General features: G+C 45.2%; 1 protein-coding gene across 1 annotated transcript in view; it reads right to left on the reverse strand.

Moving 5' to 3' along the window:
* CLCN1 (chloride voltage-gated channel 1) overlaps positions 1-18,142 on the reverse strand; it is a 30,585-nt gene that overhangs the window by 5,918 nt on the left and 6,525 nt on the right. Inside the window, 13 exon segments of the mRNA NM_001003124.2 lie at positions 167-246; positions 577-688; positions 991-1,217; positions 2,865-2,998; positions 3,235-3,448; positions 5,417-5,527; positions 5,703-5,772; positions 10,505-10,654; positions 10,910-10,994; positions 11,298-11,399; positions 11,588-11,672; positions 11,954-12,079; positions 17,419-17,497. Coding sequence (NP_001003124.1) covers positions 167-246; positions 577-688; positions 991-1,217; positions 2,865-2,998; positions 3,235-3,448; positions 5,417-5,527; positions 5,703-5,772; positions 10,505-10,654; positions 10,910-10,994; positions 11,298-11,399; positions 11,588-11,672; positions 11,954-12,079; positions 17,419-17,497 — 1,575 coding nt within the window.

Here is an 18,142-nt window from a genome sequence, read left to right on the forward strand (position 1 = left end):
CCAGGCCAGGGCCAGAGATGCCTGCTTTCCTACTTGTAATTTCTGTCCTATGTTGAAACTCCTCCATGGTGGGACCTTCTCCCCCTGATTTAGGGACCATAGGTTTCCCAGTTCTTAGAGGCATGCCCCCTTCCCCTTCCACCCTCCACAGCACATCTGCTCTCACCTGGGTTGTTTTCTTCTTCGTGGGGCGAGGTCTGCCAAGTAAGCAGCGCAGCAGGGACCGAAAGACAGAGGGTCTTTGATCTGAGAGGAGTGGTGAGCAGATGGAAACAGAAACAAAGTGGTATCTGTCCTGGGAGGAAATGAGTAGGGGGAACTTCCAAGGGCCCCCTGACATTTTGCCACACAAACTGTTCTTCCCAGATGCTCCACCTCCATAGACACCCTCCCTTCTATGCTCCTAACTCAGCCCTTGCCCCAACTCCTTGGGACAGTAATAAGGAGATTCAGTGATTAAGACTCCCTTCCCACCCTCCCCTGTCCTCTTCCCCATGGTAGCAGCTCTTAGATGGTGGAGAGCCCAGAGAGAACCCACAAGGCATGAGGGAGGGTACATGCTGGGAGAATCTTCACCTGCAGGCTCCGGTGCTTCTGGCTGCTGTTTGTGGCTGGGCAGGGGCCCATTGGACTCTTCAGAGGACAATGGGGCAGATGGTAAGGGGTGAGGAGGAGGAAGAGGAGGCAGCTGTAAGGAACAGTAAAAATTCTTAGTCCTGGGGAAGTGGCTGCCTAGCGCCTTCCTGCCTCTATCAGTTGGTGTCCTGGAAAGTCTGTCTCCATCCATTTACCCCCACACCTGGTCAGAATTCCTATATCCCTCTAAGTTCTCATTGGTACCATCGTCTGCAAACTTATTTCCTTTGGCCCCCGGCCCCCAGGGACACTGGTCTCCTTGACTTTCTCAGTGACCAGCATCCCCTCTCCCTCTTCCTGATCTTCCTTTTCCCCATCCTATCCTGCTCCCCCAGCCCTTCCCTGCTTGGTCACCTCGGGCTTCCCAGAGAGGTCCTCATCTTCATCCTCATCCACAAAGGCAAAGGACTCCCTTCGGCCCTCGGGTGAGATGCCTTGGTGTCCCTTCCCATCGTAGGGCAGCTCAGACAACTTCCTGGCCATGTCCTGGGCCACCCGCAGCCTCCGCTCAGGGCCCAAGTGGCGCTGCAGGAGGGACTGTAGCTCTGAGCGCTCCACGGAGCCCAGCAGGATCATAGAATCTAGGGGAGAGCCAAGCTCAGCCTGAGTGCCTGCTCCATTCCCCTCTGCCCATCTCCCCCTCAACAGGATTGAGTGGGGGACAGAAGTCCAGCCCTCCTGCTTCCTTTTCTAGCTTTTACCCTTTCTTCCTGAAAACTCATTTCAAACATCTTCCAGGATTGACCTTTTATTTCACTCATTTAGCGCTTAGAGACCCAATTGATGGTATACTAATTGGTGCTAATTTATACTTATTTTGATGCAGCCTTTCCTTTTTTTTTTTTTTTGAAGAAAGATCTTATTTATTTATTTGAGAGAGAGAGAGAGTGTGTGTGTGTGTGTGCACAGAAGGAGAGGGAGAAGCAGACCCCCCACTGAGCAGAGAGCCTGATGTGGGGCTTCAATCTCAGGACCCTGAGATCATTACCTGAGCCAAAGGCAGATGCTTAACCGACTGAGCCACCCAGGTGCTCCAATAAATAATTCTTTTAAAAATTAAAAAAAAAAAACTTTTCATCCAGAACAGTTTCTTCTGTCCCTCAGGTTGGACACTGAAGGACAGCTACCATTTAGCTAAGTAGCAAAGAGAACCACATCAGGGGCTCCAGATTTGCAGCTGAGCTTCACTATTCATGAATTCCCGGTTTATGAATTTGTCTCCTGGCTAAAATACAGGCATTTGTAAACCCCAAATCAGTGCTCAAGATGCCTTTACTGGCATACACAGACCTGCACAGAGCAGCAAACCTCCCCATGCACACATTCCCAGCTGAGGTTGGAAAAGCAACATTCTGCTTCTTGTCTCAGCTCTCATAAACAAGCATTTTTTTCAGTGGTCTACTTAATGCTGCATTTGCACATTTTTGTGGGGTTTGTGTTGGTAATTTTGCTGTTTAAGACCCTCCCACCCCCCACCCCAAGCAGGAAGGCTGTGATGTGCTTTATGGAGAAAATATGTGTGCTAGGTAAGCTTCGTTCAGGCATGAGCTGTAGCCCTCTTGGCCATGAATTCTAGTTAATGAATCAACAGTATATATTAAATAAGGTGTCTTTAAAGAGAGACACACATAAAATAAGTTTATGCATTCATTATTTGAAGAAAATGTGACCAGAGAAATCTAACCCTATATTTTCTCCAGGGCGACAGTTCAGTATAGTACCCCTAATTCAGTGTTCACGGTGACTTTAGAGAACATAGCTGCAATGACTAATGAGTATTGGCTGTAGTTCTCTAATTGGATTTTTTAAAAGATTCATTTATTTGAGAGAGAGAGAAAAAGCAGGAAGGAGGGGCGGGGGAGAGAAAGATTCCTAAGCAGATGTTCCACTGAGCATGGAGCTCGATGCAGGCAAGGACCGATTTCACAATCTTGAGATTACCATCCAGAAATTATGACCTGCGCTGAAATCAAGAGTTGAACACTCAATTGACTGTACCACCCAGCTGCCCCTCTCTAGTTGGATTTTTAACTATCTTCTTATGCTTGTGTTCTGGCTATAGTTTTCCTTCTCAAAGATGTTGTGTTCCCTAAGGAACATAGGCTGGGTATCCTGTGGCAGACCAGGAGGTCCCAGAGATAAGCCCACACTACAGTGTCCCCTCCACCTCTGTGGAGCACCTGTTCAGGTCACTAGCTCAGGGATCTGCTTCCTTTTTTCCCACTGACCTTTAGAATCAACCAGTGGTAAAGTCTTGACTGTGGTGGTCTGGAGCAGGGTTCGCAATTCCCCGTATGTGCAAGTAGCTGAAACAAACTTCACATCACGAACCATGATGTCCTCAACAAATATGGTAAATTTGCTATGGGGGAGAAAGCATGGGGGGTTAGCCCTACCATATGCTTATTCCTTTGCCGTCCCTTCTATTCCTCCCATGGTTTGCCACGCATTCCATCACTCATAATATTAAGTACATGGGAACATAAAAATAAGTAAGAAGCAGTGTTTTTAAATGTTGACTCTAACCTCAGTCTCAACCTCAGAACCTCCCACCCCTACCCCATCAAGTCTGAACTAATTCCAGCTGGTGTCCCTGACCTGAGCTGGTTCCAACCAAGGTCAGGCAAGTAGGGTAGCTTCTTGACCTGGATGATGCTGTCATAGAGGGAGGGCTGCAGGCTCTGAGCCACCATGTTGGCCAAGATGACAGCCACCATCATGGGCAGGATGTGGGCAATCTGACCCGTTAATTCGAAGCAAATCACAGCTGTGGAGACTGTGTGGGATACTGCACCGGTCAGCGCTGCTGCCCCTAGAATGACATGGGAATGTACTGGTGGGTTAGGGCTGCCATTCTTAGCATGGAGGGCATGTGAGGATGGGATGGGAGACATGACCCTGGTCAGTGCTAACACTCCTGATATAACCATCTGCTGAACTGTTAGAAAAATCCTTTTGATCTCATTCTATGTCCTTTAGCAATTTACAAAATCACTGTGTGTGCCCAAATTTTCATTTATAAAATGAAGATACTGATGTCCTATGTATTCCTTGCTTTTAAAAGTTTGGATTGTTCTTCTTTTCTTTTCTTTCTTTTTTTTTTTAAAGTAATCTCTATATCCAACATGGGGCTTGAACTCACAACCCTGAGATCAAGTCACATGCTTTTCTGACTGAACCAGCCAGGTGCACCAAAAGTTTGGATTATTGTTGACTAAGCATTTTAAAACCCAGTGATAGCACTTTACATTGGACCTCAGGTTTTCATGTCAACAATTTATGAGAGAAGAGAGTCAAAATCCAGGACTCATGCTGTAGTCTTAGAACAATGACACCTGTGTCAGATCCTGATTCTACAACTTCTAAACTGTATGAGTAGAACTTGATTCTTCTGGAATTCCATACTCCCATCTCTAAGGTAAAAAAAGATCATTAAATAAGTTCTAAGGCCCTTGCAGTTCTAAAATGTTATAATTCTATGAACTCTTTGAAAACAAAATCTGTCTTACTTGTTTTTAGCTATGTTTCCCATCAACAAAAATAGTTACTAGAAGGTATACATGGAAAGAGAACAAGACAAAGTCACAAAAGAGAAGGGCGCAGATGGTAGAGCATGTGATTCTTGATCTCATGGTGGAGTTCAAGTCCTACATTGAGTGTAGAGCTTACTTAAAAAAAGAAAAATTGCAAAAGGGAAATATTGGGATGGGATATTTTTACAGGATGGTGCACATGATATACTCCAGAACTTTAACTGTCACAGGAGATATGTATCCTGGGAAATGTCCACCAGGGAAGATGGGGTGACACCTGAGAGGCATGGAGATGGGGAATGAGAGCAGATAACTCTTACTGACGAAGGAGACTTCCATAAAGGACTATTATGGAGGAGAAAGGTCACCCATATGCATCGGAAAGCTGCCTAATGCTTCTATATCTATGTTATGGGGTTTTGGTGAAAAAGAGGAGGGAGGAGGCATAATCATTTTGAAGATTATACTGGTCACTGTGTTAGGCATGGTTTTGGTTGGATGGGATTGTAGATTTAATGAAAAAAAAAGATTATCACAGATTCGCAGAATGATAGAGCTGTAATATACTTTAGAAGTCATTTTAGACTAAAGAAACTGAGGTGCAGAAAGGTAGCTAACTTGCTCCACAGTCATCCAGGTGACAAGTGGAAGGGGTGAGTACAGAGCCCATGTTTCTCAGCTCTTAGTCATGGACTTTTATTTTTTATTTTATTTTATTTATTTACTCATGAGAGACACAGAGAGGCAGACACAGGCAGAGGGAGAAGCAGGCTTCATGCAGGGAGCCTGACGTGGGACTCAATCCCAGGTCTCCAGGATCACGCCCTGGGCTGAAGGCAGGCGCTAAACCACTGAGCCACCTGGGCTGCTCTTAGTCATATACTCTTAAGTCCCGTCAAAATTAGCACATCTGCAGGTTGGGATTATCCAAGCCAGTCACCTGTACTGTTGTTTCTATGAGTCTTTGGAGGGAAAGAAAAAATCCCTTACCAAACATTCAGACACAATCCTAGGTGCTTTCATTCTTATCGTTTAATCCCTATAATCCCTTTTCTACATAAAGAAACTACAGCTCAAAGACATTTAGTAAAAGCTAATGAGAGTCAGAGTCAAAGGTTGACTATTTGAATAAAAGTTGAATCAAACAGCATAAAATTAAAACTGCATTGTGTAGTATGGAATAAAGATGCTAGGGGACAGTTTGAGTGTGGCTATTAGGGGTTACCAGAGGGTGGAATGTGTCTCACCAATTACCGCATAGCCTCCAGGTAGGATCTTGTAGATGATGTCATCAAATAGGATACCATCAGGGAATAGCATGGCCATGATCTCTCCTACCAGCCTCCCAAATGCAGCTCCTAGAGGAAAGATGAAAGGAAGAAAATCCACTTCCTTATCCTCTAGATTTCAGAGCCAATCCCTCCTTGTGCCCTAAGACCAAATACAAGCCCCTAGCATTCCAGGCTTCCTTAATTTCCCAGTACCCTAGACTGCAGCTATCAGCAAGATCCCAGGCTTCCCTTCAGAACTTACCTAGCACAAACACAGGCATGAAGCCTCCGCAGGGTATAGGCATAGTGGTGGCCACGATGGACATCCAGAACTGGGGTAAAAAGAGGTATCAGGACACCCTCTCAACTCTGCCCAATACACATGCACATACTGCACGTCCTTCCCACTTCCAACCCTCCTTTTGCTTCAAGGGTCACAGAAACCCTGGAGTAGCTAATCCTCCTGGAAAAACCATCTTGTCTGCATCTTTCCTTCGGAACCAGAAAACGTGGAATGCTTGCTTAGGCTAAGAGACCACCAAAGACAACACTGTAAGAAAGTTCCTCCTGATGGTTAACCCAAATCGTTCCTACTTGGAATGACTATATTTGCCTTTAAACAATCTAGAACAAGGAGTGGGGTCCCTGGGGACTCCTGTCACTGCTGCAGAAGGGTCCTAGCTTATACCATACCGCCCAGCCCAAAAAGGTTACCTCAGCAAAACAGCCTGAAACTCCTGAAGCTGAAGAATATCTTTTCCTGGTCAGATTATGTTTCTGAGGAATAGCCCAGCTCTAAGTTGCAGACACCTTAAAGTCTTAATGACTTATTATGTGACTAATTTAGCTTTGATATAGTCATTTACAGACCCGTTTATGTGGCAAATCTCACAAGGAAGCCTAGAGACTGTCCTGTCTGAGTCATTTCCTTTAACATCAAATTGCCTTAAAAAGAGGCTCAAAAAATCAGATCTGCCCTGACCATACTGGAAGGGCACATTGAGAAAGCTAGCCAAGGTGCCAGAAAAGATCTTGAAGGCCAATTTTGTCAGGTAGTATTCCAACAGAAACTGGGACAGTTTTAGCAGAAATAATATGTACATTCTGTGGCAAAGAATGTGGAAGAATTGAGAAATAGAGTGAAGAAAGGAGTATTGGTTGAACTTTTGAAGTATCTGCAGAAGAAATAAAAATATGAGATATAGCATGTAAAATTAAGAAATAGGCTTACATATCACTTCCAAAATAAGTAAGCCAATCTTACAAAAGGATCTCAAACTCATGTGATGAAGGATGGTAGTAACTAAATCAGACCAAATTGCCAGGATCAAAATACTTACGATTGAAAATCTGTACTAAGTGCATTGTAAGCTAATGAGAAATACATTTCTTACTATTCTGAACCTTAGAAAGATTCTCTTGAGCCAGGACTGATGCCAAGAGGCCATGACCAAAGCTCTGAGAAGGCTTCATCCTTGACTCTGAGATGAGGCAAAATGCATACTTCTTCATGTCAGATATGGCCATGTAAAATAGTTGAGAATGGCAAAGTCAAATGTACAAAGGAACAGAATATAGACTGAGAAAGTCTCCAGTATAAAGCAGCCTTGTATCTTGTTTTCTCTGTCTGTTTTCAGTATTGGACTGGTGCTCATCAATGTTGGTAGGTCATTGGAGAGAGCGGGAGGGAGAGGGAAGGAGGGAGGGAGGGAGAGAGGGAGGAGACGGAGGAAGCGGAGAGAGGGAGGGAGGCGGTAGTTTGAGATGGAGGTCGTGCCTCGTCTTCTTTTACCTTCCTTCCTTCCCTTCCTTCCTTCCTTCCGTCCTCCTCCCCCCTCCCCTCCCTCCCCCCTCCCTCCCTCCCTCCCTCCCTCCTCCCCCTCCCCCTCCCTCCCTCACTCCCTCCCTCCTCCCCCCCCCCCCCCATCCCCTCAATGCCCCACAACCCCCCCTCCCATGAAAAGAAGCTCTAAGAAAGAGCTTAGTCAAATAGTGTCCATGCAACACAGAAAAGGCTTCTCAGAGCTCCTATTTGCTGAAACACCTAACAGAAATGCTTGTTGAGGAATTTGTTGAAACTGCAGATGACCAGACACCATGTCAGTCTCTGTGGACAAGGAGTTCTAAGCGCTTAGAGCTTACTTAACCTTCGCAAATGATTCTGACATATAACAATTGGAGATCCCTTGAACTATTCTGTACCATCTCTTTGGAATAAGCATGGGAAAGCTTTATGGGATTTTGTAGGCTCGGGTTAATCTGAAAGCTCCAGTAATACAGCTTATAGGTGGCTGATAGGTGTGATTTCTGAGGATGAATTTTGGATTATCTCCCAAGATAAGTGTAAGAACAGATGAGGATCAGAGAGGACACTGAAGTGATCAACTCCTAAAGACAAAGAATGACACATGAGGTTAGCAAACTTTTTGAGCTATTAGCACATGAAAGGAAAGATACAGAAGCAATGTAAATAATGTAGAACACAAATAACTCCGAAGAATTTAAGCACCCAATTCTAGAGGACTGGGAAACTAGAGACCCATCATGAGAGATTCCATTCTATTTAGAACCTTCACAAGAAGAAGTGCTATGGAGAATTCTACAGAGCCTCAGGCTATGCTGATCAGTGACACTAGGTAATGAGACTTATTAAAAAGGGAAACCAGGAAGTTGTAATTTTATTCACACCCTATTGTAGGAGCTGCTGACTACAACCTGATAAGATTGAGGAAGATGGACGTCCCCTTCATCAAAAGCTGAGGACGTCATCTGCTCGTACGGATATAGCCAGAAGCCCACACAGGCTAAATTTCAAATCAGACTGTGGAAAAATAGTTATAGTCACTTTCATATTCTAATTTGGCTACGTAGCCTATAACCTACACTTAGGAATAAATAAAGGGATGGATGTGTATATGTGTATTTTCTCTTATTGGAATAAGAGAAAAGTGAAAATGCTGGAAGCAGTGATAATCAGACAATATCATGGATTTATAGCAATGAGTGGTGTTATGTTTACAAATATTATGGAATGGCATAGGCCTGCTGTACACTGTGGGACTTGAAATATAGCTCAGGAGATATGTGAGTTTCTTCCCTTGTTATGTTATGACATAAACATTATCAAGGTTGAATTCAGTGAGAAATTAGTAATAGTGACATAAAATTGAGTCCTGCTATATAATCCATGTAGGCTTCTGAGAATAAACTTTAATCTATGAAGTCGAATAAATATATATACTTGGGAATCTGGGAGAGTGAGGTGAGGTGTGGGGGAAATGTTGAAAAATATATGGTATTTTGTTTCCACAAAACTTTGCAAAAGCTTGACATTTTAAAAGTATGTATGATCCCACAGTTTCTATATAGTTTAGTCTAGAGGAATATCATCCTGATATTCGGAAAACATAATCATTATCCTTGAGCAATAAATTCTGAGATGTTATCAAAACTTGGAACTGGTTTCTTACAGGAAGTTCAGAGAAGATGAACTCTGCATTGAAAGTCCAAAAGTCAAATCCCTAACAAGACACTGAGGACTTATTTATGATAAAACTATCAAATCTTTTGAAAGAAGAAATAAAAAAGACCTAATTAATAAAGTAGGTGTACAAAATACAGAAGCTGTTGACCCACTGAACCCACACGGAGTGGAATGAGAAAGAACATGCACAGACACAGCTTCCAGAAACCCAGAGCAAATCCTGAGAATGTAAGTCACAGAGTTGGAACCTGGTGTGTCAAGCACCTACTGTCTTTAATCACAGGATCCTTAACAAGTACATTAAAGGAGCAGCAAAAAATAAAGACCTTTTTTTCAACCATAAGCATGGATTTGCCAAAGATTAATAACCAAATATTATATATTTGGCACATGGTAGGTGTGTAAAAACATTAATGGATAAATGAACCCACTACAGCTATTATAATGTAAATATAACTTAGTGACTCATATTCTGGGAAAATATAGATTCACAGCAAGTATCATGAATAAGTGAGTAGCAAGGAATTCAAAAGCATGAAAGATCAGTGTGGACAGACTTTTTAATGAGAACCCTAACATACAGAGGAAAATGTTAGATCATTCAGGCAAGACATAGCATTAATAATAAGGCAATCACTGAAAAAGAAAAGAAAAAGAGAAAACAGCAATTGTAATAGATGTCACAACTGGGGGGTGGAAATGAGAATGTCTTTGTATAAAGCAATGATTGAGAAGTCTATAAAGACATGGTCTTCAATGGGCAGACATGGAAGAGACAGGCTTTGGTCTCCTAATTGAAATGAGGAGAAAATGGCTTGAAAGTGGCAAAATCCTTATGGCCTCGCTATCAAAATAGGAACAAAATGCATATAAAAATTACTTATAGGGCTGGGGAGGTGGCTCAGTTGGTTAAGTGTCCGACTCTTGATTTTGGCTCAGGTCATGATCTCAGGGTCGTGGGATTGAGCTCTATGTTGGGCTCCATGGTCAGCAGGGAGTCTGCTTAAGATTCTCTCTCTCTCTCTTCCTCTGCCCCTCCCCATGCTCATGTGCTCTCTCTAAATAAATAGATAAATAAAATCTTTAAAAAATTATTTATAGTCACTAATAAAATTAAGTTAAATATTTTTATCTCTTTTGCAATTCCAGAAAAGAGATTGCTCACTAGATGGGGAACAAATGGATATGAAAATCATCTAAAAATGGATAATGGGATACATGGAGACTGGAGTTCCTAATCATCTAATATGTGAGGGGATTTGGTTAATTTATCTCAGGTGTTTACACAGTTACCTATACTGCTCAGCCCTGTTTCATCCTTGTTTACTAGGCTGCTGTGATGTCTTAATCATTTTGCAAGTAGAACTTTTAGCAGGCTGATGGTAATTATGGCAATATTGCTAAGTTGACATGAATGAGCAATTAATCCAGATATTGGCTCGCTTCTAGAGGCGAGCTATTTCTCTTTAGGTTGGATGAAGCCCCAGTGAAGTTGTACCCTCTCCTACTCTATGCAAACTGTGTGTTTCAGTTCGAAAATGGACAGAAGCTGAAGGGGTCAGGAGTTCAAGGAGGGGTACCTTCATGATAAAGAAGAGGAAGATGATGATGATCACGTTGACCCGTGGGTGGATCCACACAGCTGACCGGCCCAGGCTTTCAGGGTCACCCACATGCTTTACCCATGTGTTATTGTCGAATAGGGTGCTGATGGCTTCACGAGGCATCAACTGTGAGAGGAGGAAGCAAAGGGGGCAAGTCTCCAACGACATCTGGTACTAGCGCTTTGTACAGAACTGATTCATTGTTCAGGGGGCTCAGTCTCATTGCTCAAGGGGCTCTCCTGTTCTTCTCTCAGGGAGTTTCTACCCTTGGGCAAAAGTACCTGTGCTCAGAGACCTGAGGGACGTCTGTGCTATGGCCCTGCCCTGGCTGAGTCCCTCGGACCTGACCCACCCCTCTACCCCGGATTCCTTGGAGCTCACCTCTCCAGCCATGAATTGGCCTATTCCTGGCGGAAAGGTGAATGAGGCAATGATGAAGGTAACTATTCCAGGATACAGCAGGCGGCTGAAAAGAAACAGATTTGAGCCCCCCCAAGTTAGTCTCAGTGCACACCACCCTGAGCTGATAAGCTTGGCCTCAGTAGCACACTGCAGCCTCAGCTCTTTAAACATAGAATGTTCTTGCCACCAAAAAGCAACCTTTCAGGGGAAGACCACGCCACTTGCTCCCTATGTGGAATATCCAGACTTCTATATTTCATTGCAGGCTTCCTAAAGGGATGGATGGCCTTTGACAAAGATTCAAAGGGAGGGGCTCAAGGAGAAAGCAGAAAAGAAATGGGTAGGACACAGAAGGGCGGTGACTCACTGCTTCGCCAGAAATTGGCTGAGGGCCTTGTGCTTTCGGACACCGAGCATGACTTGGCGATGCAGGTACACAAACACGGCTCCCAGGAAGCCACAGCAAATCCTGAGGGCATAAGTTATAGGGCAGTGGAACCCACTTCCTGGACCTGTTCCTGACGGGGAAATGAATACCCCGTATCCCCCCTCCCCTGCTGCCCTCCTGCTCCAGCAATTCACATTTATCCACACCTGCCCCACCTTCTTCCAGTCCAAAGCCACCTCTGCCCACCCTGAGCAGCCCACCCTACTGACCCGATGATGGCGAAGGCTGGGAGTTCCTGCAGGTCAAAGGGGAAATCCATTCGGAAATTGGTTCTGAAGAGAGCAGTGATGGTGACTATGGGATGGAAAGGCCAGGCATCATGGTGGGAGCGCCACAGAAACCCAAGGGGAAGCTGGAGTCACATCAACTCCTTCCTTCCACCAAGGCCACCGACTCCTCTTCCACTGAGCTTCCAGTTTTTATGCTTGAACACTGCCCTCCTACTCCTAGACCTATATATTTGCCCTATAGCCTTGGGCTTTGGGCTCACTTCCCAAATAATGCTATCCATTCCTTTCCTCCACGCCCCATTACCGGCCTCCCTGTGTCACTCCCAGCCCACGAAGCCCTGTTACCAGCGTCCTTGTTCCACACGGCCAGCACGCGGAAAACAAAGGCACTGAACGTGGCTGCAAAGAATCCTCGCCAGTAGTTCCGCACAGCAAAGTATGTAGAGGTGACCTCGATGCTGAACAACACTCCTGCAGGGGCAAGGAGGTTGTCAGGTGCAGACAAAAGTGAAAGGCTCTTCCCCACACTCCCACCCTGCGGCCTTCAGGTGCTTTTGCTCAAACCTGAATCATGAGGGGAGCAGTAGTGGGAAGTAATGGTCTCCTGTAACCTCAGGCTCTAAACCATACACTTGCTGATGCTGGCGGTTGTCTGTGGTCCAACAAGATACAGAGAGGAGCACCGGGGGTGGGGGTGAGGGGTCCTCAGCCCACAATCCAGGAGGATTGGGTCCTGCCCTCTCCCTCCCTTAGAAAATAGGGGTGGGTGGGATTCACAATTGTCTGGTATCCACAGAATGTGAGTTGCTGCCGAGAATTGTGAGAGAGAACCTTCCTAGAGCAGGTGCTCAGCGGAGTTGCAAGGGCAGAGTTCAGGATTAGTAGAGACTCTCCTTCACATTCCCTTCAATCTCACCTCCCTCCTCCCGTGCACCATGTACCTTAGGGCAGCTTTATAAGGAACAAATAATCAAAACGAACATGAAAAGGCTTCACAAAGGCTGACAATACTCAGTATTCCAAGAAAAGAAAGCAGAGGATGCACTCGGAGTTTTAAAAAATTTATCAAAAACCCTTTCTTAAAAGAACCAAAGCAAGGGGGAAACCCAAGGGGCTAGAAGGTAAAAACAATTTGGTTAAGAAAGGTGGGTGAGGTGGACGGAAAGTCCTAAATAGTATTGCTCCTGAGAGCAGAGGGTGCAGCGGAACACAAGGAGGTGGATATGCACACCCACAGCGAGCACTGGTAGGGGCCAAGTAAGGAATGCTAATGAGGGCATAAAGCAAGATTCCAGAGATGGCAGAGAAAGTTACCTTTGAACATATTAAGAATAAGGGAGTGGACTTTGATTAGATACAAGGTAAAAAGTGATGACAAAAGGACCTAGCTAAGCCTCATCTTTATCAAAAGTGAGGAGAAACCAGGGAACTGCAGCGTACGATCCGCTGAATGAAGAAGAGGCCTGGCCCCATGAGAGACCAGGAACGGTTGAGATCTGTCTCCCCTGTTCTCCCCACGGTAGACGGTTGCTGGCCTGCTGGAAATGCCCACCTGCTTCCCGCTTCCCCCTCGGGTAGCATCTCACACCTCAGCCCTTTTTCCCTCCCTGTTCTGTAGTCAAAGTCACTTCTCTTGGATCCCTCAGGACATCCCCCCTCTATTTCACAGGTGACAGTCTCAGGAGGTCACTTGCACCAAGGGGTGGTGGCCCAACTGTTACTCCCTCACAGAGCAGCTGCAGCACTTGGCCGAGGGTCCCTAGTGGTCAGCTCAAATGCCAGCCTCTCTGGGAAGGCATTCCCAGGGCCCTCTGGGCAAGTAGAAACAGCCCCTCTCTCATCTTCCTGTCTCAGAATTTTGGACTATTTGAGCACTTGCCACTTGCAGACATAGTTACTTATTTGCATGTCCGAGATCTCCCTAGGATTGAAAATTCCTTGGAACCCACCATCACCTCCTGCCATGCCTGGTACATTGTCGGGGCTTATGGTCTGTTCTGTGGATGGAGAGGAGAGGAGAAGGAAGGAGAACAAAAGAGGACAGAACGGATGATATTTCAGAAAAGAGAGTGAGGGACAGAGTGAGGGAATTTGGGGCAGAGAGAGCTGCCAGCTACCCCTTCTGCCCCTGCGCCTCAAATCACATCAGGTTAGGTGCCTGCCTCCTCGAGCTAAAAGGAGGATTTGACACAGTGGGGAAGCAGGTGGAGCCAGTCTCTCTCCTTTTCTTTACTAGTAATAAAACCAAAGTCAGCTTTGATGTGTTGGGGTGTAAGCTATCCAACTTATGAATATTTTACAACCATTTTTTGAAACCCTAGGCTAGATTTTCTTTCCTACAAGGTGGTTCTGGGATGCTTTCCCTAGCAGTCTGTCACTGTATGCTCAGGAACGAGAACTGATTTTAATATTAGCCTGAGCCAAACAGAAAATGTGCTGCTAAAAGCAAACAAAGCATTGCAAACACAAACAGCTTTTGAAAACTCTCTGGTCTTTGAGGTTCAATACTATTGCTCTCTTCTGCCCCGCTGGATGTTCTCTGTTCTTTGGCTCTGGCTCCTTTGTCTCGGCTCAGGCCAGGGCTCTGTGCTTGGCGTCCTGCTCTTGCTACTCGCAGACGCACCCTCTCAATTCCATTAATGCCCGTGGCTTCAACTGCCATCTACATGCTACTGGTTAGCAAAGCGTTCTTTTCAGCTTGGGCCTGAACTTCAGACTCTGGCTCCAGCTGCCTATTTGGTATCACTTGGAGATGCCACAGGAACTTCAAACTCAGCATATTTAAAACAAAATTGGGGGCATCTGTGTGGCTCAGTTGGGTAAGCAGCTGACTCTTGACTCATGATTTCAGCTCAGGTCATGATCTCCTGGGTCGAGAGATCGAACTCAGAGCTCAGCTTGAAGATTCTCTCCCTCTGCCCCTCCACCCACTTGCCCATTCTCTTTCTCTTTCTTTTTAAATAAATCTTAAAAAAAAAAAAAAAAAAGTGAAATTGATTAACTCCTCGGGACCTGTTTCACTTCCTATATTCCTTGTCTTGCTTACTAGCACTGCTGTCCATCCAATTTTCTTTGAAATAAACTTTGGGAGCAGGTCCAAATTCCTCTTCCTCTCTCATCCTTTGTAACCCCGCATAAAAACAACCTCTAGATCCTGTCAATTTTAATTTTACTTCCTATCGCCTTTACGCATCATCCTCTTCTCGTGCTCTCTCTCTCTCTTCTGCCTCCATCCAGTTCAATCTCTCATCATCTAGCATCAGGGCTACAACAATAGTCTTCTTGTTAATCTTGGATGAATGCTGTTAATCCACGGGCCAGTTCTATTGCACACACCTCTGCCAAAGGGATTGGATGAACGTGCACAGCTTGTTGTGTCACTTCCTTGTTCAGAACTCTTCCATGGCTCCCCTTCACCCATGACAGCATTTCCCAAGTCCATCTGTGAGATACTATGTGTGTCATGGAAAGTTCCTTGCAAAGAGGATTCTGTGGGAAACGCTGTATTTGAGCTACAGTTTGCATATTCATGATGCCTGCCAGCATATCCGACATTCTGATAACTTCTCCAGTTTAATAAAACTATCTGCTTAACACAGTATTTTCAAACTTATTTGACTTTGGGACCCTTTTCAAATGTTACAGCTATTAATACTGTCGAGAACTATGTTCTGTAAAACACATTTGGACATATTCTAGTCTGGAGAATAGAACCTACATTCTTGTACATGGCCGCTGAGGATCTTAATGAAGCAGCCCCATTTCCCCGTCCAGACTCATTCCAGTTCCCCTGTATCCTCTTGAAACTCCCTCATCTGTGGTTAGAGCCCCCAGATCTTGATTACTTGATTGCTGTTCCTTCCATCCAGAGTACCCTGTCCTCACAGTCTTCCTTGCGCTCTGCTCAAGATGCCATCAAGACACTTCTTTGAGTGGGCTGTGAGGATAGGTTTATCTGCGTCAACCCTTTCAGCTGTGAGCATCTGAGAGCACAGGATCCAGGGCAGCATCCAGAGAGCACACTATGCAAGCAAAAGCATGCTTGTCCTTTTAGCAGAATGTTGAAGCAGATTTCTTTCCTTGGTGTAAGGAATTATGAGTTGGCACCTGGGTGGCTCAGTTGGTTAAGCATCTGCCTTTGGCTCAGGTCATGATCTCAGGGTCCTGGGATCAAGAGTGGACATGCAGCTTCCTGCTCAGCAGGGAGCCTTCTTTCTGTCCTCCCCACTCCCCCTTCACTCATGTTTTCTTTTTCTCTCAAATAAATAAAAAATCTTAACAACAACAACAACAACAGATTTGGTTACATAGTGAATAATTTTGTTTCAGAATTATTCTATGTTCATAAAAAAAAAAAAAAGAAAAACAATCAAATAAAGCTACCTGCCAGGACATTTATTACTTGCACTCAGTAGAAACATCCTGAAAATGGCATTGTAACTTTTCAATACCAAACTTTTTCTCGCATCAAGAGGCACATTTTATCTGTAACTGTCTTATCTTCCCTATATTCTACATTGGACCAAGATAAACCTTTGTTGTTCATCCTAGAAATTCTAGTTTTATGCAAAAAAAATACAGATTTTCTTCATTTTTAAAAGAATATGGCTGATTAAATACAAAAATTCTAAGTCTGCCTGTCTAAAAATGTTTTTTAGGTCTTCTGGATTTGTTAGGTGAAAAGAGTGAGTAAAGGTGAAAGTGGTTATGAATGTAAGTGTGAACATCTACCGTGTACAGAAATTCAGACACAGCCCTCATTCATGGGGACTAGTGGCCTTAATGACAAGAGCTGATGGCAAAAGTGCAGGCAGGATGCTAGCTGATATGTGTGCCAACCTGGTCTCCTTGAGCTGTGCGTACTGGCACAGCATCAGGACAAGCGAGCAGGACCCGCTTCCATCCCCTCTGAATGCTCATCCCCGTGTCTTTCCTGAGCCAAGTCACTTAGCACCCCTCTACAAAGGGACTGATGACATTTTCATAATCGAAAAGACACATCTAACTGCAGGTGTGTTTAAGGAGCATAGGCTTTTCCTGCAATGCTGTTTCCCCACTTGTCAACTTGATGTCCTTTTTGTCAGCAATGAATCCAATGAATGACCCAGGCAATCTCTGTGCTCCCCGACCCCCACCGTGTTCATCTTGTTAGAATTCACATTGAGTTGTAAACAAACAGGTACCACTGCTTTCTCTGTCTGGGGCCATTTGTTACTATTCCAGGACAAAGGCGGCAGACTGAAAAGCCACCCTTTGCCTTACACATGCAGAAAGAGCTAACCTCAGGTCTGAGCTGCCGTCAGGGAGCTGCGGGCTTTAACTCTCATCCAGAGCCCTCGTGAAAGCTGACCATTAGTCTAAGTAAGGTTCACCTACACCTCTGTGTCCTGATTATACAACGGAGGTTTTCCCTTGGAGAATAAACTATGTAGAGTCTCCTGTAGAAGATGTAGTAAGTGGAGGAGGGCAAACGTCCAACAATATCGACAGGCTTTATTTAATACACGTGGGGGAACTGGGGAGGCTGCCTGGGTTTTCATTCCTGGCTCTACCCCTTGCTCGAGTCACTTACCCTCTCTGTAATCTCTTTTCTCCTCCCTCTCTGTGCTGTCGGTCTCGTACAGCTTTTAGGAGGACTGAATGTAGAGTGCTTAGTATATCACCCGCACATAGTAAATGCTCACTAAAAACTTGCTATTCTTGTTATACTTTTGTTGTAACTGGTAATGTCACACTTGGGGATGCTGACAAAACCTGGCTGGGGAGCAAGCCCAAGCAGCGGACTGATGTAGGAGGGGTAAATCACTTGCCTCCAAGTGGCGTCCCAAAACAACAGCCAACTCCTACAGCACAGCCCACCGTCAGCATGTCAGTGTAATAGTATGGCTGCTACTAGGGGAGAGAGAGACAGAGAGATGGGAGGGGCAGGGAAGGGAGGCAGAGAGGAATGGAGAACAAGCAAGGGTGGGGAATAAGGCAGGAGAGGCTTCAGTCACAGGGAATCACAGTGTCCCCTCTCCCCCAGTGATTCCCAGGCCAAGAGAAACTCAGTTAGTTTGGCAAACATGAAGTGACCTCACAGCGAAAGGCCAAACATAGAATATGAAATGGAAGATAAATATATGGAAGGCAGGTAAGCCAACGTGTGATCATCAGAGAGGGGCTGGAGATGGGGACAACCCGGGCAAGAAGTGTCAGTAGCAAGAGAAACAGGAAGGACTTCAGACAAACAGTACCAATAAAGCCTGCATAAAATAGCTGCCAGCTGCAAAGGAGCACATAGCCCTTTGGCATAAAAGTAGGGGTGCCTGCAAACCAGGGGCTATGATCCAGGCCCCCCCACCAGTCGCTTTGGCCAGCACCCTCTCCACCCCAAAGCTCAGGCAGCTACTCAAACCCCCTTCTAATTCATGCTCGCAACAGGGATAGGGAGGAAGTGGGACTTGCCTCCGACAGGGGCTGCAAAGCAGCATCCCACGCCCACCGCGCAGGCCGACACCAGGAGATCAAGCTGCCCAGACGCGGTCTGCAACA

Source organism: Canis lupus, chromosome 16 (assembly GCF_011100685.1).
Source record: "Canis lupus familiaris isolate Mischka breed German Shepherd chromosome 16, alternate assembly UU_Cfam_GSD_1.0, whole genome shotgun sequence".
NCBI classification, from domain to species: domain Eukaryota; kingdom Metazoa; phylum Chordata; class Mammalia; order Carnivora; family Canidae; genus Canis; species Canis lupus.